This window comes from Manacus vitellinus, unplaced genomic scaffold, assembly GCF_001715985.3.
Source record: "Manacus vitellinus isolate BGI_N305 unplaced genomic scaffold, ASM171598v3 scaffold_4_pilon, whole genome shotgun sequence".
NCBI lineage: Eukaryota > Metazoa > Chordata > Aves > Passeriformes > Pipridae > Manacus > Manacus vitellinus.
In genome coordinates this window covers 23170795-23193748 of record NW_021940604.1, presented here as the reverse complement: position 1 = coordinate 23193748, position 22954 = coordinate 23170795, and the positions used below count along the sequence as shown (strand labels likewise).

Genomic DNA, 22954 nt, shown 5'->3' with positions numbered 1-22954 from the left:
TTATTTGGATTCTTAAAGCATACTTTCAGGTCTACTGCTGTTTCCTGCTAGGGGTTTTTGAGCTTGATTCTCACACAAATTCAGATAGGGTGTAATTCAACTGAATTCAGTGGAGTTCAGCTAACACAACATGTAAGAGAAATGGGAATCAGACACCCTGAACCTTTCTCCCTAACCTCCAACAGATGCCAAAATTATATAGTGATTGAGCTAAATACCTTGCTTTTCAGACTCCTCCCAATAAACCAAAGAAAATCCAATCTAGCCTCCTCATTCAAAGGAATTTAATTACTGTGTAGAACACTTGCAATAAAAGCCTCTTACGCATAAAGAAGACGGCTCTTTCTGCAGCATCCTGCCTGCACTGCATGGAATAATTATGCCTCTTGTGAATCATTACCTCTTTATTCCAGGAAAAGAATGCTCTTTTAATATGATTACAATATGAAGAAGACATAGACTATCAAGACAACAAACAGCACATTAAAAGAGCCAGGCTAAATAAACAGCATACAGCTTTTATTACTAGGGATTTAAATTACTCCAAAATTTGTGAGCAGGCACCAGGGATTTTTTGACTGGTGTCGGGCTCTCTCAGTATTCTGTGTGAAATAAGATACGTGCAGATGAAATCTTCCTGTGGAAGGACACCCGTGATTTGTGTGCAAGAGAGTTGTGTGCAAGACTATGACTAGGAGCCAATTGCTGTCTGTTCTGTTCCTAATCTTGCCTAAGACTCTTTTCTTGATCTAGATCAATTTATTCCACGTCTTTGTTTTGAGCTCCAAAATGGTAGTAATGATGTCTATTGTCACAGACCAAGCAGGAGCCTCCATGCATTACTGTATGAAACATTCCCCAGTGGAAGGTGCTCTGGAAATTTGAAAAGTCATGTTAATGTCTTCATTGGACCATTACGGTTGGGATGACTGAGAAACTCTTTGGATGATCAGGCTTAGTGGATGGCACTTGACAGGTTGCATGGAGGCCAGTACAAAGCATGGTACCACAGGGATCTAACCTGGCATCCAGATTTGGTGTCTGAAATATCAGGCAGACATGGACAAACCAGTGAGTTCAGTGGAGGGCCATCAAGAGGCCTGGGGCCTGAAGCACTTGCCCTGCTCAGGAGAGGTGGGAGAACAGGACTTATTCAGCCTGGGGAGAGGAAGCCTGGGATGTGAACCTAGCAGCAGCCCCACAGAACCCCCAGGGAGGTTGCTAAAAAGATAGAGCCAGGCTGTTCACTGTGCTGTGTGGCAGATGAACAAGAGACAACAAGCAGAACTTGAAATGAAAATTTCAGACTGCATATAAGGAGAAACCTTTTACCCATGAGTACAGTGGGGTGGTGGCAGAGGCTGCCCAGAGAGACTCTGCAGACCAGATTGGACAAAGCCCTGAGCAACCTGGTAGGATCCCATATCCCATAGCTGACTCTGCTTTGGGCAAGGGGTTTTACCTGAGACCTCCTGGGGTCTCTTCCCACATGAATTGTCCTATGATCCTATGACTGACATTTTCTCCACTCCAAGAAGCAACCACAGAGGGTGGGGGAGAACCATGATAAGGGCTCATGTTAGGGGTCCAGGGTGTCCTTACTGTGGCACAGAAGGAGGGATGAGCTCCACTGTCCGAAAACTGAAGAAAATGGGGAAGCTCTGTGCTCATATTTCTCCAACTCTTTGTTAGTTTGTACCACAGAGAAGCTGCATGACTTGGAGTTCCACTGATGATGTACATGAAAATATCTGCCTTTTGTAAACTCCCAGAAGGCTTTATAAAGTGTATGGCTTTCACAGCTTCTAATCCCACTTTGGCCAATTAGGAAAAAACATGTTTTCTTAGACAATAGAAGAAAATATGACTCTCTATTGAGGTTTAAAATGCAACGGTTTCATGAATCTGTAGCTTAGCCCTTTTGTATTCTGTCACACTCCATATTTTATTTTCCAGGCAGTCAGTGTCACATACTATTGAGAAATTAGTACACAATGCTTTAAAGTAAGATTTATGAGAAAGCTGCTTCGAGCTTTTGCTATAGGCACAATAGTCTCCATTAGAGCTGTTCACCACTCTGAGATGCCCAAGCCATTTTGGCATAGTTTTCCTTTCCATGAGTGGTGCACAGGTTATTGGATTGAAAAGCCCAAGGCTGTTACATCCAGCACACCTTAAAATGCAACAACAGAGAAGAGAGAAAAGCCACAATCACTTTTGCAATTTAAAAATACACATTTCTTTATCTGAGTTTCTTTAAAATAACAGCCTGTATTGTGTCTAGCCAGATTCCTGAAGATTAGGCAGCTGAGAGTTAGAACAGCCTGAGAACCTGCAGCTATCATCCCAGCTCTGCTGCAACCTTCTGGAGTGACCTCGGTCAGGTTATCTCTCATCTCTGGACCCCAGTTCTCCATTAGGATGAAGAGAAATACTTGTTTTGTCTCTCACTTCTGGAACACATTAAGTTCTTTGCCTCAATCCTATTTGTTTGCCACTATGGAGTACCACATAGATGCATACTGCAGCATCTGGGAATAGTGGATCTAATCTCTTATTTTTTCTTCTACATCTCACAAAAAGTCCAAACTTATTCTGCTAAAATTTCTCCTATAGGTAAAAGCTGTTTCTACATTCCAGAGACACTCTATTCTGCCTTCTCCCAGGCCAAACATGCCTTGTGCTGCTTTCCTCACCTGCTGCTGCTCCTACACCACTGATTGTGTTGTATGTCTCTTCCTTTACCTATCTCAGGCTCCCTTCCCTTATACCCCCGCCCAGTTTCTTCCTCTATTCTTCTCCATCATGTCTTTCTACTGCTTCTTCCATCGTATTCCTACCATCTCTTGCTCTAACACTGCTTTCCTGCACCTGCAGCATCACCCTCTTCCCATTTTGCCAGCTGTTTTCCTGTCTCTCTTTTCTGTTTTCCTTCCTCCCATACTGCTGACCTGCATAGCCATTTCTTCCCCAGGCTGTTCCCCTTCCATCCCTCTCCGACTTACATTGATCCAGCTTTCCTTTTCTGATATCCCCATGCCTTTCTCTGGGTTTGTACCCAGATTGCTGCTTGAACAGCAGAGCCCAAGGTCAGGGCAGTGAACTGGGACCAGAGACCCTTCTCCCACTTAACAGGTCATGTCCTGCACAGCCATGGAGTGGCTGCATCTGGGTGAAGGCTTCATGAGGCACTGCTGGAAATGCATACCCCTACCTATGAGCACACAGCAATCCCCAAACCAGAGAGGTCTTTCAGACACCAGTATCTTCCTGGGATATCTGCCCTTCCTTCTAGGAGAATACTTTAATATCATTTCATAACCTTTTACTTCACCACCTGCAATGCCCAATCATTTGCATTTGCTTTAATTAAATTCCCCATTAATTTCTTTTCCTTACAGACAATATAGGTTTCTTTCTTTCTTTCTTTACTCTGCCCGCACTCTTCCTTTTTTGTGTCATCTCCTATTCCTCATATCATTTAGTGATGGGCTTTGCCCTCTGACCCTTCCCTGTACCTTTTAAAGTGCTACCATATATTGTCTATAATGGGTTGACCAGATGTGAACTCTGTATTTTAAGCAGCATGATATCATAGCTTCCTCAGACCTCTCCTTTTTCCCAGCCAGGTCTAGCCTTTTTTCATCTCCCAGTCATTTTGAGAGGAGCCACCACAGTGTCAAAATCCTATTGAGAGACTCCTTCTTTATAAGGTTTTATCTTTGCCTGCATTTTATAGTTCCTGAGTTTGGCTCCAGCTTCCTGCACATGGATGGTATTTGTCCTGTCTGGGAGTTGTGGGGGGACAGTTTTAAGCAGCAGCTTAGAAACCCTGAATCTCAGCCTTGATGAAAGTAAAAATAGAAATGGGGAAAAACAAAAAGCAAATGCTGAAATGTGAAAGGAAATTCTTCAGATGAGTTTAACCATCAGTTCAAGCTAGCGTAAGCCAGAAAGGGAGAGAGCAGAAAGATGTAAACAGTATTTAAGATTGTGAAAGATATGCCTTGGCTCTGAACTGCTATCTTCTGTTTTAACATCAACACTTATAAGATTATAAAAGAACTTTTTCTGTGCCTTCCAAATAGCCTCACACATTTCTGTCCAGTCAGGAACAGAACATGGACCTTATCTTCCCTGTAGCTTGAGCCTGGATGTATCTGTCTAAAGATAGGAGTCTTGTATGATGGATTAGGACTTTCCAGCTCTGCCTGCTATGATTTACTCTGGGATTACAGCACCAGCCCATTCCTTTTAGTTCCATTGCCTGTCCAGACATGCAGCACAATGAAAATACGATGTCACCCCTTAGCAGGCATTTCTGTACTGTATCAACACCACTCACTCTCTGGTGCATGCATCTGCACACCATACAGCTGGGCAAGGACCGGACCTTTTCCACACCAACCCGAGGCTGCCACAATTTGGCTGGACATGGAAAACATTACAGGGAGTGACATCTGGTTTGTGGCATCAGAGTCAAGCTGCTTGCTGCTTGGCAAGGCAGTGTGGTATGGAGACACATCCCTAAGGAGTCACAGCATCCCTGAGGCTGCTGCAGAGAAGCAGTGAGAGAGCAGGCAGCCCAGGGCATCTGCCAACAGCGGTTCAGGACTGTCACGCCTGTGGTTTTCATTCTACAGGATAACTTTTGCATGCGTTATAGGGACACACAGTTGCATCCACAGGGGAGAAAAAGGGGGGTTACTCGTCAGTCAGAACAGAAAAATGTAAATATGCCTCATTCGCTTGTGAATGCAGATATTATGAAGACTGAAACCATGGTCACACAGTGGAGATAAAACTTGCAATGAATTCTCCAGGGTTTAGTCTGGGGCTTTACTGCACCATGTATCATCTGGCTGCGTCCGAGCTGCTAAAACGTATTTCGCAGGAACTGAAATGCTGAATTCCCCAAGGACAAGCTGCCAGTCAGTTAACATCGAGAATCTAAACTTTTTTAGAGAATTTTCCAAAATCCAATGTTGTCCTGATTACAAGGTCTTCAGCATAGGCAATTTTTTTCATTATTTAAACCATTTCTCTTGAGTGTTTGCAGCCCAGACAGCAGTCTCGTTGTGTTTTATGCAGTAGAACCACGGAATAAAACCAGCTGGGAACAGATCAGCATGGTTTTATTGTCCAAAATGAATAAAAAGGTAGAGTAAATTCACAAGCTAGCTGCTGACAAATATATTAGATTTAATAATAAAATGTGCTCGTGTGCATAAATAACCTATTGAGCAACTTTTTCCATTTTTAAAGGGCTTGGGATGATTGAGTGAATGTATTGTATTGCAATGGAGAGGTTTTAGTCCTATGATACATCATAGGCTAATTGTTTAGGCACACCCACAAGCTAAGGCAAAGTGATTTCAATGACACAGGGATCTGGCCTTTAGAAAAAGTCTTCCTTTGGTCCTTTCTGCCTGATTCAGACCTGCTCCTCCTTTCTCTACCTTTCTCCCTTGCCTTATGTTATACCAAGGTGTACATCATGAAAAGAAGATTTATCGGGGTTGTATAGTTTTCTGTCTTAGCACAGCAGTGGTTCTGCAATGGCAGAGGGAGATGGCCACAATCAATTTTTTCAGTTTCCAGCTTCTAGCACTAGCTAGAGGGGCTTTTCTATCCAGGTAGTTTATAATGTACTCCATATTCTTATAAATCAGCATTGTTAGAAGTCACAAAAAGCTGTATATAAAATCGACTAGAAGAAAACGACTGTGTTATTTGAAAATTTCAAGGTATTATATATTGGGATTCTCTGCAGATTAAGTACTAAGTGCATTTTTGTTCTGCTACCACCATGATGAATGTCCCTGAATTATATTGCTTAGTACTGGCTTAAAATATTTATCAGCAATTTTTTATTGTTTGAAAAACAAATAATTTGAGATGTAAGAAGTGAGATGTCTAGAGCAAAGTGCAGTAACTGCAAAATAAGCTGTGCTTTCTCATTAATAAATAATAGTAGTCTTATCCAGAATTAGGCAGAGTACATATAAAGCACGAGCTGTGCATGTGTTTGTATGCAGGTATAAGATCTTTTATAAAGTCTCTGCTTCATTTTTCCCTGCCTACTGCTGCAGCTCAGCTGAACTTTCTGATATTTCTTCTGTCATATAAATACATCATATATGGGCCCTAAAGCCTTAGTACCCCTTCACAAAATCTTTCTTTTCCTGTCTTCTCTGCTGCTGCTTCTGACATCCCTAGTTGATCTCAATCCCAGCAGCTAGGAAATTACCAATTCCCCTTTGTTGAGTCTTTTTATCTCCTCCTCTTTCCATGATCCCGTAGAGCCAGTTTCCCTTCACATCACTGTGCTGCACTATGCCATGCTGCCAGGGGACTTGCCCTGGGACCCTATCTATCTCCAGCCTCACTACATTTTCCTTAAATTCAGCTTCCCTAATGAAAAGTGGTAAGCCACTGCCACCCTATTGTTTAAGTCATTTGCGTAACCTTATCTCTTCCATGAAGAAACCCACCATAAAGTACCTGATTCCCCAAGCCACCATTTGTAGCTTATTTGCAGTCAGAGGTGGGGAAGTACTTCTCTTGCCCAGCTGCTGGTGGCACATGTCCTTGTCTTGCACCCTTACCTTGCTCATCACTGCCCATGGCCAGCACCATCCCAGCATGAACACCAAACTGCACAGTCACCACCAACAGTTTGCTTCTGCTACTCTCTTAATTGCTTTAATCCCCTGCTTTGCACTCATTTTGCCAACAGATTATTGTTCTTCCAGCAGATGCTTCAGAAAGTCATTTTGATGTACTCTCTATAATTACCACAGACAAATAAATCCTAAGGAACTGGGGAGTACTGTTGATTAAACAGTGGCCATGACTTTTCAAGAGAAAAGTGAATGTTTTATTTCCATTAAAATAGAAACACCATTGTGTGTGGGTTTTCATTTGTTTTGCAGTGAACTGGAAATGGATAGAGAGAAATAGAAGGTAAAGAGGAATAATGTTTAAAGCCTAAAAAAGAGAGCAACATGGGGGAGGTGAAAAACTGAGCTGAAAAACTGAAGAACATCCAAGCAAAAATCAGTAACGTTCCATGAAATAAAACTTGAATCTGCTTTGAAACCGCTGAAAATGAAATAGCTTAAACACCAGACTCCCTTTGCCCCCTCTCAGCTGCCTCTGCTGCCTCCCATGGAGGTGCAAGCCCAGGCCCTGCCACAGGCACCACGTACCAGGCAGTCTTTATGCAAGGGCCCTCTCATTCAGATTCACAAAACGCAAGCAAGTGTTGCTCTCTCTTCTAAAACCTTCCTTGTTTTATCTTTTGCTTAGTAAGTGCTGGCTTTCACTCTCACAGTCCCTTCACTGCCATATCCAATCTTTCTATTACCCCGGCTGTAATAGCAACCCAGCAGCAAGGAGCTGCACATTTAATGGCCCATGGGCTCTCAGAGCCTACATTGACACACCACATGTGACTCCCAAGTGATGTTACCTCATGTGGCTTGAATTGGCACAAGGTAAGGATCCCAAGGATCATCTTTTTTCCCACTTGTGTCTTTGAAAAAACAGGTGGATCACGCTGGCTAATGCTTGCAGCACTTGGATAGATTTTTCATCATCAATTCTGACTCATGGCCTGCTCATCTGACTGCTTGAAATACTGGTATATTGGATCACAGGTATTTGTATCAATATTTTAAAAGTTTAGGAATGGAAATTCCTGTTCCAACTTTAATTTAAGCTATTTAAAATAAAAGCCTGGACTCCTAACTTTAGATATCTCCTAAAGGAATCATATCACTCCAGGGAAAAGTCTTAACCAGCTAAAAAAAGTTAAAGCTAAACCTGGAGCTCAGAGTTGATTTACCTGACTGGAGGTCTAAAAGTGTCCATGCTTCCTCCACATGGCTATGCTTGTAAAGCTTGAATTAAATGCATATACCCGGGGTATTCTTTTCTATACTGGATATGATCTCATCCATCATGCTTCATGTATTTATGCCCATCATTTCATCCACTTTCCTTGCACATACCTTTTCATATGGAAAAATAAAGCATCTGTAAATTCCATTTCATAGGTTGGCTCTCTTTTCTAATCTCCATGGCTGCAGCCTAGGCAATTTCCAGCACTGTTGGTGCCTTTGCCATGGCACTGAGCACATCTTGGGCTGAAGACAAAAGGCCTTTTGGCTTTTCATTAATCACCACTGGGAGTAGAGTGTCTAACCCCTTAGGGATAGCTTCTCAAAAGCAATGGATCTTCTTGCACCCCTTCAAGTTAGTGAAGGTAAAACAGCTCAGCAGAATGTGGGAAGGAGGATTTCCCTTGGGCTGCCTGCTGAAGGGTTGTCTGCTTATAGCTTCAGTGCTTAGCATCCACAAGGAGATACAATTTCATAAACTTATAGGAACAGAAAGGGAGTCTTTCTTCATTTGGGAGTTAGTAAACAGTTATCATACAACTTAAAGGTCAGAAAGTTCAATTTATCCAATTCTGCCAATTCTGTAGAGTCCAGAAAAATTACATCAGAGATGAATTTTCTCTCTCCCATCTATTTCTTATTTTTCTTCTTGCCAAGATTTGCCCCTTAGTGTACATTTTATTAGTTTCTTCTGATCTAGGTTTAAAGGATCTGAATGCTAAAGCCTCTGCTGCCACCCTAATGAAACCCCTCCACAGGAGCATTGACTGACTTGCTCTTTTCTTTCACCCTTCTGCCTTTACTTCCTACCTTTTGGACCATCTTAAACTGTTCCTGCCCCCTCCTCCATGTTTCTGGACTACAACATGCAGCTCCAGCTGCAGTTGCCTCTCCTGCTGCTCTGTCACAGAGTTACCACCTTGGACACCTTGTTTCAGGAAGCCAGTCCTAGACATGATGCTCCAGCTGCAAGAAGGAAGGAAGGAAGGGAGGGAGGGAGGGAGGAAGGGAGGAAGGAAGGAAGGGAGGGAGGAAGGAAGGAAGGAAGGAAGGGAGGAAGGGAGGAAGGAAGGAAGGAAGGGAGGGAGGGAGGGAGGAAGGAAGGAAGCCTTACTTGGCTTGGCTTTACTGCAGGCTCTGTCATCAATCCAAATGCCACAAAGACCAGATGAACTTTTTATATTATACTTTGTTGTGGCTGGATGGCTTGCTCCCTCTTTAAGAGTGACCTTAATATTTTATTTATTGTTTAAAGGATAATGATCATGGTAAAAGAATATATGAGGCAATAAATGGCCTTTGCAGGTAATTAAATGCTGAGGAGTGCCAAAGCTATTGATAGCCATAAAAGCTATTTATTCTGAGTGTGCTGAGAAGCCAGGAGCACTCTTCCTCATAGCACGCAACAAGACAAGATTAAACAAGCCACGGTACTAGAAAGGGGAAAGACAACATTTTTCTTGCCCTCTCAGGGCTTGAAATTTCTGAGCTGCTGTTTATTTGTTGCTTAGGACTGAAAATATTGATTGTAATAATATGTGGTTTTCTATCATATTATTCTTTTTTCCTGGCTGTTTCAGAAGGGTTTTGCACATGGTGACAAGAATTATTGCCCTCCTTCAACAAATGCTCAAATAAAAGCACAGCATGGAAGGGTGACTTGCCCACACAGTCAATGGGAAAGTCTTATAAAAATCCAGCTCCCAGGCTAGTGTCTCACCCACTAGTCACTCTCCTTTTGTGCATTGCTATAGCACTTCTCATACCAGCTTTTCAAGTGCTTGTGGATAGGAAGAGCCCACCTTCCTATAGACAGAGGCGCTAATGTAGCATAGGGTACCTCTACCTGCTGCTGCGCTTCTGCTCCATATAGATCCATATACATCCATATGCTCCGTATAGATCCCTACCTCCAGGAAATGCCACAAGAAGAGATGCTGTTCTCCTGTGGACAGTGGTAGGGAACTCCATACGGTGTCTAAGCACACAAATTTGATTTGGCCATGGGGAGAAGATCAAGGCTGGGGACATACCCAGTGCCTCACGCCACTGCCCGGAATACCATCCTGGGCCTTGAAAAGCAAGTCCTGTGGTGGCACAGCACCCCAGAGAGAATTGAGTCTGATAATGGGACCCATTTCAAGAATAACCCCATAGACACCTGGGCGAGAGAGCACAGTTTTTCTTTCCTTTTACTTTTCACCTGGGGAGGCCACGTGGTGCTCAGCACCTGGGCCAACGAACACTGTTCTGTTCTTGTCCCAGGGTGCTGGGTTATACATCTGTTTCTGGGGGTTAAAACCAGTTTTTCTCTGTATCATTGCATTTATTGTAATCTCTTTTAGTATACTATAACTCTGAATTGTAATCTCTCTTGAGTTGGGTCCTTTTCTCCTGCCGGTTTACTTTTAAACCAGCACAGAGAGAAATAATGAAAGCTGACCACAGACTGTGTGTATGGAGGCAACAGGATCTCTGGTGGCTTTCCATCGTGTAGTCCCGGGCACACTCCACAGCATTTTCTGCACAGGTCACCCAGATCTTGCCATCATTTTAGCTCAAGTTACACTGCTGCTGTCATGCAAAATTCTGGGGTGCAAGTTCAGAGGTGCTTTGAACCCAGGTGCTGTGGGGACAGGTAACATCTCAGGATTGCTGTAATGCAGACCTGAAGCCAGGATTTCCCAGATGAAGTCCTGGGAGTCATCCCACAACTGCTGCCCACAAATTGCTCTAGTGAGAGCATCCAAGAAAGAGATATAGGAATATCCACAGATGTGCCAGGACAAGGCACTGACATTGGGAGGGGGCTGGAGAGGAGCCCTCACCCTACACATGGGGCTACGGGGTGCTGGTGTGAGAGGCATTGACAGGGTAGGCAGAGCTGGGGCTCAGGTGCAGGGAGGGTAATGCACTGTCGACAGGGCTCATTGCAGAGGCCAGCACTAGGTACAGCATGGCGAGTGTGTACTTCTTAGACATGTAAAACACGGTTGTAAGTGATGTATGCATATGTCAACAAATCCCACCTGGCCTGTACACAGCCATTAGCATATGGCAGTTTGCTGTGAGCATAGGTGAATAAAGGCTTAGGGGCACGTGCTTTGGGGCAAGGTTAAAAGGTGACTCCTCTATGGTGTAAGTGGATTAATATGACTGGATATGATGCTGGCTTCTCTCATTTCTGACAGTGTAAATCAAGAGTAAATGCACCAAAGTCAATACATGTATTAGATTCATTGGTGCACAGGGGCTGAAAAGCACGTGATTTTAAAAGAAAGAACATCTTGATTACAAGCTGGAGAACATAAAGAATGAAAAATGTGGCTGTTTTTCATGGCTTCCTGTGGTGTTTTGTTATGGCCCTGCTTCTTCCATACAAGTTTTATCCCAACAGGCATCTGACAGACCTGTCTGCAAGCAGAGCTCCTACTGTCCTCCTTATTGCCACTATGGGGAGACCCTGTCTCTGCCCCGTGTAGCAGAGGACCCCTCTGTGCTGACCTTCTTGCAGAGAAATGCTAGCTCCTGTGGAGATGGAAGGAGATTTAGGCAATAAAGCATTAAACATGGACTCAGTGCCTCAAACTGGAGTTACTCCAGTGGTGCCAATGGAGCTGTTGAGTACAAACTGACACGATGAACAGGAATGCTGTGTACCTGCCTGGCTCTATCTGAGTACAACACAAAGGGTGGGGGACCATCACTCCAGTTCCTCTACCACACAGACATGGACAAACTGCTCCTGAGCTGGGCACTAGTTGCCCTGGGGAAGAGACAGCTTTTCCCCTCTCCAAAATTCCCCATTTCAAGTGCTTTATGTGGCAGAGTTAATTTCTCCTTCTATGCCTTCATGTGTGCTCTAGGACTGAGAAATAATCTCAGTCATAATAATATAATAATAAATAATCAAATAATCTCAGCTGGGTTTTCCAGACAACTAGCTGGCTGCACTGAAACCAGCCCCACCATCCCCACAGGCCATGGGACAGGCTTCAGTAGAGCTGAAACTGTCCTCAAATCCTGTCTCATCATTTTCCTGTTAGTCTTTGTTGGAAGGAGCATCCCCTCTTGGGGCTGTCAGCTCAAACAGCCACTTGAACACCCAAATGCTCTGGAAAGAGCACTGTGCTCTGGAAAGAGCACAGCCTCTCTCACTGCAGGACCAGATGGTTCTTCCATAGAATCATAGAGTGCTTTGGGTTGGAAGGGACCTTAAAGATCATCTAGTTCCAACTTCTCACCCCAGACGTGGGCAGGGATGCCACCCACTAGACCAGTTTGCCCAGGGCCCCATCCAACCTGGCCTTGAACACTTTCAGGGATGGAGCATCTACAGCTTCTCTGAGCAACCTGTTTCAATCCCTCACCACTCTCACAGTAAATTTCTTCCTAATACCCAGTCTAAACCTCCCTGGCCAGCCCAGACTCCCAGACCATGCTGCTTCTGGGAAGCTATTAATTGTCCCCCCCCATAGACCCAGTAGGAGACCCAGGAAACAGAAGCCTTGCCTACACCTACATCTCCTGTCTAGTTTGAGGGAAAAATAATATTTAGCCCCTTCCTCCGTGTCTGGGGAGATCCGATGGGAATGGTGCCAGGGACATCTGCACTGAAATTTTGTGGGGAGGGAGATTCTCAGAGTGTAACAGCAACTGTAAAAACTCCAGTTGTGGAGCTGCCTTCTATCACACGCTGTGCAAAAGTAAATGCAAATGTACATGCAAATTAGAATGCAAACGCAAATGCCAGGCCTCCTGGGCTGCATTCGCTCAGTGCTACAGAAATCCCTTGACCTCTCAGAAACATTCAGCTTGCTGCAAATGTCGTAGTCAAGAGAAAAATACTGCTTTTCAGTCTGGGCTCCTGCCTTCCCTCTCCTATGTGAAAGACTGGCAGTTGGATTTCTTTGCACAAAAAGAATATTTCTGCACTGTGTGCACAGCCCTCTCCAGCTTTGGTGTGCAATCTTCACATTTAGGGTCTTCCTGGCAAACAAACCATTCATAACTGTGGACACTAAAACACCTTTCTCTTGGCCAGCATGTATCTGCCATTAAATTGAATGCATGAGAGACACCCACAGTGTTGTTAATAAAAGAAAAGGAAAAATAATTTAAGTCAGGAGGAAGCCTGCAGGTGAAATGAAGGCTCGTGCCCATAATTTGCATCTTTCCTTTTTACTAAACTAGTTTTTGCAAAGTCCATAGAGGGCCCCAGGGCAGCCTTCTAGCCACTGATTGCAGATGGAGGCTGCAGGCATACCCCAGTTCCACGGGGGCTGCCTGGGGCCAGCACCCCATCCCAACATGCTGCGGTGTGGGCAAGAAGGAACTTCAGGTCCCATGCATCTGGGAGCCTGGTGTTGCTCTGGGCTGGTAGCTCTCTGGACCACCACCATCCTTGGGTGCATCTGCCCCACACCACAGCCCCTTCATTCTTTGTCCCACGTGGTCTAGCACTAAGAGAAGGAACTTGTTGGTGTCCAGAGACTTTTTAAGGAGAAACATTCCTAAAAGTAGCAAAGCAAACCACTTAGCAGTCACAACTCATTTAGGTTTACACTCACGAATGGAGGTGACAGATCAGGATCCAGCCTTAGTGTGCTACTGCTAATAATGTGTACCCTAGGTTTATGCTGGCAACCCTGACCCAAAACTGAAGTGCTGCAGGTGGCTCCCTCCCCTCACCCAGTAAGAGGCTCGCTCGAGTGAAGGCAGACCGTCCTGCTTTGCAGGTGATCCTTAAAAAAAGCTGCATGCAAGCTGGGAAGCACACAGGTGCTGGAGCAGTGCCAGGTCAGAGAATACCTGTTATGGCATGCCATGATGACACCAAAGTGTGGATTGGGATCCACACACTCACCCAGCCTCCCACTCCCCCCGTAGGCAATGAACCAAGGCAGCGCATGAACAGAGGGGTATGAGGACCCGGGACAGGCATTGTTGTGCGGAGGGGCTGTAAGCAGAGAGGGCTTGGTAGTCAGTGGGGACACTTTAGTGTCTAATATGGCGGTTGAATGCTATGAAGAAAGGAAAATTTCCCCTCTACCTTCCTGCCTACCTGAAACTTGAAGGAACTTAAATCCGTTTGAGGCTTCTACCTCAGGGTCAGGTATGCTTGAGGATGCCAAAAGTTACAGGAGAAAATTGACAGAAACAAGGACAACGATAGCATACAAGTCTTTTTTCCTTAGGAAAAGAGATAAAAGAAACATAAAAATATAAAATAATTTTAAAATTATCCCTATCCCTGTTGCTCCTCAACACAGTGGTGCTCAGCTGAAAGCCTCCTCCATAGCTACTGGGAAAAATACTGCCAATCAGCCTGCTGCCTCCCTCTGGAAAGGTCCCACAGAGGCCTGCAGTTCTCTATCATATACAGTACAGCCCCCCCCAAAAGACAGTCATTTCTTCAGGTCTGTTAAATCCTGAGCCCGAGCTGATCAAGCAGCCTACCTGCCTCCACCTGTCTGTTTTCATACACCTCCGGGCTTTCCATCACAGCGTTGTACTGCTGGAAAGGCTGGTTGCTGAAGAGATTGTCACACAAGAGGCTGCGACACAGCTTCTTCAGGAAGCGCAGGACATATCCAATGCTGTTCACTACCAGTATGCTCTGGAGATGCTGCTTCCCTTCAAAAGAAGCTGAAACTGGAAAGCAAACAGGAGCAATTCAATACCTGGGGATGCATGGCAGGAAGAAGAATGAGAGCAAGGGAAATGATTTTACTCAAGTGTTTGCATGTCTTAAAATATTTTGCATAATTACCTTACCTGAGGCACATAACAAACTGGAGGAGCTTAAGGAGCTGAGTTTGTGTGACCCAAATCACCTTCCCCCTAGAGTGCTGAAAGATGCTGACTGGCATGGCCAGCAGTGCAAGGATTTCTAATATATGCATCCATCTGAAAACTGTATTGTGTGATTGGAGGCAATTATGATACCCTGGTCTAAGGAAGGGGAAAGAAAGTGATCTGCAGTGATCACTAAAAGTGATGGGCTATTTGGCTGTCTTCAGCAATACCCAAGGTTTTAAAAGATTATGGGGAGATAATTCATAATTTAATTATGAATGAGTAAAATGTACCAAGGTTGTACTGAAGAAAGAGGGAACAGCTTCATTGTGGATCTGTACTTACTGAGTTAATTGCATTTATAGGCAAGGGAAGGTTGGTAGTTGTGTTCTATCCAGAATTCAGTAAAATGTGAGGGATCTTTCAATAAACTGGAAATCATTGCATTTGAAAGGTGGGTCAAGAAACAACAGAGTCTGCTGGCAGGACACTACAAGTCGTGGAGAGGGAGCTGCGGTAGTCTGCACTGGCACAAAAAGATTTTGTGGATGCTGTAAGCTAGAAGACTTTATCGATAGAAAAGAAGATTGGGAGATTGCACAGAAAGGATTGACTAATTTTGAATTCTGTAATAGCAAAAATTAGTAGAAAAAAATTCTAGAATGTACACAGCCATCCATAACTATTTGAGGAGACTCAGTACAACCTGATGAGAGAAGAAATGATGAAACAAGCTCACCAGATGACCATAAGTCACTGAGGTAACACAGTGATAAAAAAAAGTCAGATACACTTCAAGGAGATGTAGAAAAAAGCATTTCCAGGAGAGAAAAGGGATTGTTAATGCCACTATATAAAGTTCTGGTGAAACCTGAGATGGACTGACGGGAACCACTCTGGTCATCCAGGCTCAAAAAGGGTGAATTCACACTTGCAGAAGTGCACAGGCCCACCACAGCAATACTCAGGGGACAGAAATTTCCTCTGTGATACTGCAGCCATCACCATGCTTCTGTGTAGGACTGTGGTAAAACGCTTGCACTCCTTTCACTAATCCAGAGATCGTCCTCACCTGAAAGAAACTGTGTATTTCAGCCTAGCAGGATGAGGGCAGCTCTCCACAAATACATCTAAAATTGAACTCAGGGGAGAGAAAAGAGCAATTTAAATTCCTAGGTAAAGCTGTCAGGGGATATGTTTAGCCAGGAACCTGAGAGAGGTGGAGGGGTCACAACAAACCCACCAGAATCAGTTATAGCAGGACACATACAGTGTCAACAGGTCTGTAGAAAGGACTACATGATATGGCTGCCTGGACTCCTCCACCTGGGAGGTTTTTTCCCAATCCTACAGCCTCCCATCACTGCTAACAAGTACAAATCATAACGTTAGACTTATAATTTTGGGGATAACTTCAGAGATTTCCTGTTGGCCTGAGTTGCTGTGAGGGATTGTGCTCCACAGCCAGTTGAACATCTGTGAGTCAAGCCATGGGAAGATTGGAAAGCCCATGATAAAATTTGTCTTCACTGTTGCTGGGCTGGGAGTGAGGTGCAATTGCAGAGCCATGCCATGACTAGGAGGCCATTCACCCCTCCTTGATGATTAGAAGAAGCATGAGGCTGGGAGCAATGCTGCCCAGGTGCTTTTAACTCAAGTGAGGCTGAAGTTGAGTCAGCTCAGAGGAACTGCAACCAAGGAGTTTGGCAGGCTTGGTGCATAATGTGACTCTCCTGGTTGTAATGAAAATCATATATGCAGCACAGAACTAGGCAAAAATGAAGATTTGCACTAAATTGCTTCATCTCATGTTTCTGTGAACAAGTCTGGATCATTCTCAGACTATTTCTGATGTCCCATAGGGAAGGCACACCTGTGATGAGAGAGAACTAGAGGAGAGGGAAGAAGCAGGATTTATATGTTGCACAGAGGGCCAGTGCTTAGGCTCCCACACAAGAAGATCCCAATGGCACAGCTGAGCAGCTGCAGTCCCTGAGAAACTGGATTTGTAGTCCTTGGCTTGACTCATTTGCAGCATCTTATTGGAGAGTTCTGTTCCATATTCCCACCATTGTTTCATTCACACAGCATCCCCATGTGCCAAAACAGTGTTGTGACACAAAACTCTAGCTGTGATTAAAAAAAAAAATTCACATTCAATCTGAGAGCCAGGCCAGGGTATTTAGTGTGAGACACGGGAGACTCATCAGGACACAGCAAGAAGTGCCACCGCAGGAAGATGAGGGACTCCTGGGAAATTCCCCTTGATCTCTGATTCTCTCTGATATACTTGCGTAGTCCTGCTGCACAGGGAATTGCCATGGAACTTTTGCAATTTCTGCAGCTGAGAGCAGGTTTGGCTCATGAACTGCAGGCAGAGGATGCACCAGCGGCTTAACTCCATAAGAATTGTCCTTTAGAGCATCATAGAATCAAAGTCATAGAATGGTTTTATCTGGAAGGGACCTCTAAAAGTCACTTAGTCCAATCCTCCTTCTCTAAGCAAGGAAATCTTCAGCTAGATCAGATTGCTCCAAGGCCTATCCAACCTGGCCTTGAACACTTTCAAGGATGGGGCATCCATTACCTCTCCAGGCAACCTGTTCCAGTGTTTTACCACCCTCATTGCATGAGGCATGCATGTGTACTTGTGGTGATAATGTATGTCATGGAGTGGGCTGGCATTGCTGCTCATTCTTGTGTGGCTGCATGAAATCCTCAGCTCACACCCCAGGCCCCAGAACTGTTCCCAAGAGTGGTAAATGCCGGCTTTTGAAGCGCCTGTTCCTCTCCTGAAACAACACTGCAGTACACTTTACTGATATTCTTTCATCTGATGCCAAGGCAATTCCTGCAGCAGCTCATTTTACAAAGGTGTAAGTGATGTTCAAAGCTGGTTACCAGCCCACTGATGTGAACGGGACAGCCAGGGCAGTCAGGATTGGGGATTAGGTTAAGAATTCAAGCACTTCCCCACTGGCCACAAACCCCTTACAAAGACGCTTTACCTGACACCATCTCGCCTCCATAGCCCTGCCTGATGAGGGAGAAGACCACCTTTTGCTGGAGCGCACAGTCGATGCAGGCTTGCACTGCGTGCTGCAGGGCCACCGACGGCCGCTCTGGCCCAAAGCGCTCTGGCAGCTGCTGCACCTTTTTTCTGTCAAGGTACGGCCCCGGATTCGCTTGTTTGTTGACATAAATGCAGACTGTAGACATAAAATCCCAACAAAGTTATTACAAAACAGTCCTGAGAGCATCCTAGAAAATACTAGAGTTATACATTTCTATTTATTTTCAAAGTTCTTGCATTCACTGGTGAACTGTTGCCATTTGCGATGGCAGAGCCAGACTTCCTCACACTGATCACTCACTGTCAAAGCAAAGCAAGATGAGTTTAGGTCTAGCTCAGTGTCACAGCTTAGGATAAGGTACATGTACCTAAAGAAGCTCCTGTGTATGCCAGGGCTCTTAAGTCTACCTTGTCCGTGCAGCTTGTGACCAGAAAAATGCCCTGGGAGTGCAGGACAGTGACTCACAAGGGAGACTTCACAAGGGGTGAACGCCAGCCCAAGGTGTGTTTTGGAGTTGTTTATTTTGTTTTCTCTATGTATGTTTACACTGGTTCATTGAGAGCCACTCTGAGAAGCACTGCTCTGAGTTTTGGAAAGACTTCGGATCCTTGCTTCTTCTGACACTAATGCAGCTGTAATTTCTGGAGGGTTATGCCGCGCTGAGCTGCACAGTGCCACAGCAGAGACTCTGGTCTTTGGGATCTTCCTGACCCTCCATGTCCAACCCAGCACTCTACAAACTGTGTTGTATCAAGGGAAACTGTACATGGTGTGCAGTGCTCCATCCCCATTAGGAACCACAGCAGAGAGACTGTGCTGCACAGGGGGTCTTGTGAGGGGATCTGCACCAGCCTCTCCACAGTCAAGCCCTGCGTGCCTCCTCTCATAAGCCATTGCCTGCAGAGGCAGTTTTTCTACATGCCATCAGGCCTGCCATCAATAGCCAGAAGATCAGTGTTCTCCTCGCTACCATGAACTTATTTTAAACTTGGCTGAGGCTAGCTGTATCTTGGAGAAAGTGGAGATACCACTGCAGTAACTAAGGGCAACTAAGACACAGCTTTAAGTCAGGCTAAAGTGAGACGTATTATAATAGCTGGCTGAGTGTGCTCAAGCTGTCATCTCTCAAACAATATAACATTACCCTCTGACAGAAATCAGATATGTGACAAAAAAACCCCATCAAGCAGAGTGGAGGACATGATGACAGCTGTGTAAAGTTGGAAATAATTTATGGTTTGCATCGCTGTAATGAAAATCTAGTGCGACTGTCACAGTGCACTCTGCTACCCCATCTAGCAGGGAACAGCAGAAGGGGCTCAAACAGTATATCCTGGGTAAACAGGAGTATAATAGCAATCATACTTATCATTACATACCACTTTACACCTTCCAAGTGCCAAACAAACAAAGGAATAGTGCACTAAAATACAGCAGCAGCATGCATGAATTGGAGGGGGATGTCAGAGTGCAGCTTTCCCAGTGTACCCCACCTCAACAAATCTGCAGAATGTGACTTTTGCTGTGACCCTGACTGGTTTTGTCAGGGGTCAGCTGCAGCTGTGGGAGAGACTCTGCAGCCTGCAGGCTGTGTGCTGAGTCCCTCACTGGGGAGCAGGGGTCCCTATGGTCCTTTTGGTGCAGATAGGCAGGCAAAAGCCAGCTTGAGCTTCCCTCCATCTCCTGCAAACCCTGCTCTGGTGGGAGGCTGGATTCACCATTGGGAAGGTACTGGGAGAAGAGGTGCCATGGGGGTGGGCAGAAAGAGATGTGGGGCACTGCATCCATAGAGCCTGAAAAGACTCACGGAACCTCTGCCTTTGCCACCAGCCTGTGATCTGGTAGGACTGGTGTGGACTGTGCCTCCCTATCCCCCTTCAGAAGCAGCCCCAGGTACACCTCTCAGGGCAGTGCTGTGAAACACCACTCGATGTTTGCCAAGTGCTTTGCAGACTTTGTATGTGAAGGGATAAATGAGAATAAAATATATTATTATCGTCATTGTCACTGTGTTTAGTGTCATTCTGCCACCAGAGCAGATGGAAAACTTCTCCTCTGTGCATCCCAACTAAGAAATAATGGGATTTATGTGTTGTGTTTAGATTCTAATGTTATCTAATCCATTTCTCTGCTGAAATCTCAGGCTAAATCAACTGTCTTGTTGATTTTCTTCTCATTTACATCAGTTTAAAAGCATTGACCTATGTCACTTCTGATAGTATAAACAAAAAAAAGAATAAGGCTGTGTTTTCTGACTACATTCAGAAATGACCACATCTGCTGCTGTGATAAGGCATTGAGGTTTATGTGCTGGTAACCCTGCCTACAGTCAGACCATGGCTCCTCTGTTCTTCTCCCCACAGCTGTAACAGATGCTTCATGTTCATACAGGGATTTAGTCTGGTCATTGCAACATATTAGATGGGGTGAGTATTGGGTATAAAATGGAGCATTAATGAGTTTTCAAGTTCCCATTTCAAGAGGAATGGAACTGACATCTCCACTAAATTTGACACATGGCAGTCAAAATATAGTCTTGCAGGATATCCCTGCTCTTTGTCACTGGTTGCCAGACTAATCTTCAAACACCCCATTTTCATAAGCTCCACCTGTTCTGGGAAGCACATCATCTGGCTGTCAGCCCGTGACTCCTGCTCACCCCTTGATCAAGGAGCACTTGAGGCTGAGTACCTGTGAGAGACTGTGGGGTGTCCGAGCTGGGTATTGTAGCTGCATCCTGAGGGATTGAACTAATATCTGGCTCTGGCGTGCTTCTCGGTGGAGAGATTGCTAAGGGAGTCATCAGGACACGAGACTTCAGCTGCAAAAAATAATGGAAGTATACACAAGATATTCCAGTTTTATTCCATGTATGTCACGCCCCATGAACACTCATTAGCAGTCTGCTATTGCATCACTTTCTCCAGGCCAGGAGCATCCGTTCTGCTCTCGCGAGGATACTGGAGCCTGAAGCCTGACTGATTTGCAGCAGACAGCAACGCCTTAAGCTACAGGATGCAAATATTATGCCACCCACCGGGCAGTTATTTACACCTGAGCAAATTGAGTCTAACACACCAACAAATCAGCGTAATGGCATTTTACAACCCATTTCATGTGGGTGTAAATAATGACCTGCAACTCAGAAACATGGGGTATTTAACTACATCATAATTTAGGGCCAAATTCTGCTCTTAGTTGCACAGGTGTAAATCTTGCATAAATCCAGTGGCACCAAGTGGCTACTCTGGGCTGACACCCATGTAAATAAGCTCAGACAGTGGTCCATAGTGTGTTATTACCAGGCAGTAAATACAAACTGCTGCACTGTTGCACTCAGTGATCTTTGTGACCTGCAGCCCTGCTTGGAGAAGTGAAACATGATGGAAATTTATGGTGCAATATCAATATGTCTTTACACTGCTAGTACCTGGCAACATCTCGCCAGTCAAGCAATGATCAGGTCCTCATATTTAAAAGGGCTGATGGGATGGGTGTGACCTGAAGGTACCACTCTTGCCTTTTCTTTTGCTAAGAAGGGAAGCAGGGGGAAAACAGAGAGCCATACATGTTTACATATTTACATATACTACACTGAGCTGAGGTGGTTTTTTTGCTTCTGTTGTTTTTCAGTGGACAAAGTCGAAAATGCTGTAAGTGATAAGAGTAAGAAGGAAAAGGGATTTTTAGTCCTGTTAAATTTGAAGAGCTTCTCTCAGAGTTTATACACAAGCTTGGTAAAATGTACAAAGTATATTTGAAGTAGAAATTAAGTCAGACCACTGCCTACAAAACAAACAATTCCTGGTGAAGACTAAAAGCCATTTTGGATGAAGATTCGCGTTGTCCCTGATTTTGAGTACAACTGTCTAAAATAATGCTCATTGTTTCAGTATAATGGTAAAAAATCATAAAACTGGGGAAAGGAGAGGGAAGGTTGTTGGACTTACTGACATTCAAGTGAGTTTTTACCACCGCCTACCCAGGGCCAGGCTAAACCCCTTTGTTTTCAAACTGAACAAGGGAGAAAATGTTCAATAAGTGAATCTAAGATACACTACGAATTCAACCTCCTGGTGTATGGTAGTCATAGAGTATGAGGGACCCTGAGCTGGCCCTTGGCTAGTGTCAGTTCTCAGCTGCCTGCCTTGTCCTATTTCTGTAGGGTTGTCTTGCCTTCAGATTGGGATAAGGAATGACCAGCAACAAAGTGCTGTCAGTTTGTTTTCCATGCAATTAAAAAAGATGGGAGTGGAACAGAGTTTCAAAAATCAAGGTCTCCATCCAGTTTGGGATTTATTGCATGTGAGAAGGTGACAAACAGCATTATTTATTATTTTCTATAGCAACACGTTGATTACTCACTTTTCTGTGGTAAAGTGGGCTGGCAACGTGAAACTTTAGGTAGCCCCTGTGTCAGAAGCCTGACACAGGGGCTGTTTTTCTGACAGGCTTGTTTTTGATCATACACATATATGCACGTGTGATAAATGCACATATTCATATGTGCAGTTGTACTCACTATATACATATATAAAAGTATATACGTTTATAGAGAGATGTACATATACACTTGTATATATAGAATCACAGAATCATTCAAGTTGGGAAAGACCTCTAAGATCATCGAGTCCAACCACTAACCCCACACTGCTAAGACCATCCTGTTAAGATCCAATTAGTGAGAGATGCCTCTGTCCAAATTAGGGTGCAAACTAGACCATATGCTAAAATCAATAGTAAGGATTTCATTTAACAATAAAATGTGAGGTAGAGAGGTAAAAAGAAATAGAAAAGAGAAGAGAGAGACAGATTAAGCAGAAGACAGTCACCACCCATGGATCCTGGGCTTCTTAGTGGTGTGGGGTCCTGAGGTCATTCAAAACTTTTCACTATTTATGCATTTTCACAAACAAAGGAATTAATGCTCATTGAACTCAAGAGAGCTCTCTTATTCCATTGATCAAACATAAGTCTGCATGATCAGTCTTTCTCTTCTTTTGAGTCCATGAGTTTCTTGACTTGGGGGGTTGTGATTGGTGGTTGCAATCTGCCCCTGCTGGAATTACCTTTTGCCCAGTTGGAGCTGATTACAGTACAGTTCCTGAGCTGACTTTCCCTGTGGCCCATAAATTCTGCATTCTTTGTGTCCATTATCAGTGATACATTATTCCCCCC

The 22954-nt window shown here is 44.5% G+C and overlaps 1 protein-coding gene across 1 annotated transcript in view; it reads right to left on the bottom strand.

Annotated features, from left to right (window-relative positions):
- The window catches only part of SCML4 (Scm polycomb group protein like 4), a 45564-nt gene that overhangs the window by 16138 nt on the left and 6472 nt on the right, over window positions 1-22954 (bottom strand). Inside the window, exons 2-4 of the mRNA XM_029962855.1 lie at window positions 20468-20597; window positions 17711-17911; window positions 14364-14558 (exon numbers count right to left, since the gene is read on the bottom strand). Coding sequence (XP_029818715.1) covers window positions 14364-14558; window positions 17711-17911; window positions 20468-20597 — 526 coding nt within the window. The remainder of the gene's footprint in view (window positions 1-14363; window positions 14559-17710; window positions 17912-20467; window positions 20598-22954) is intronic.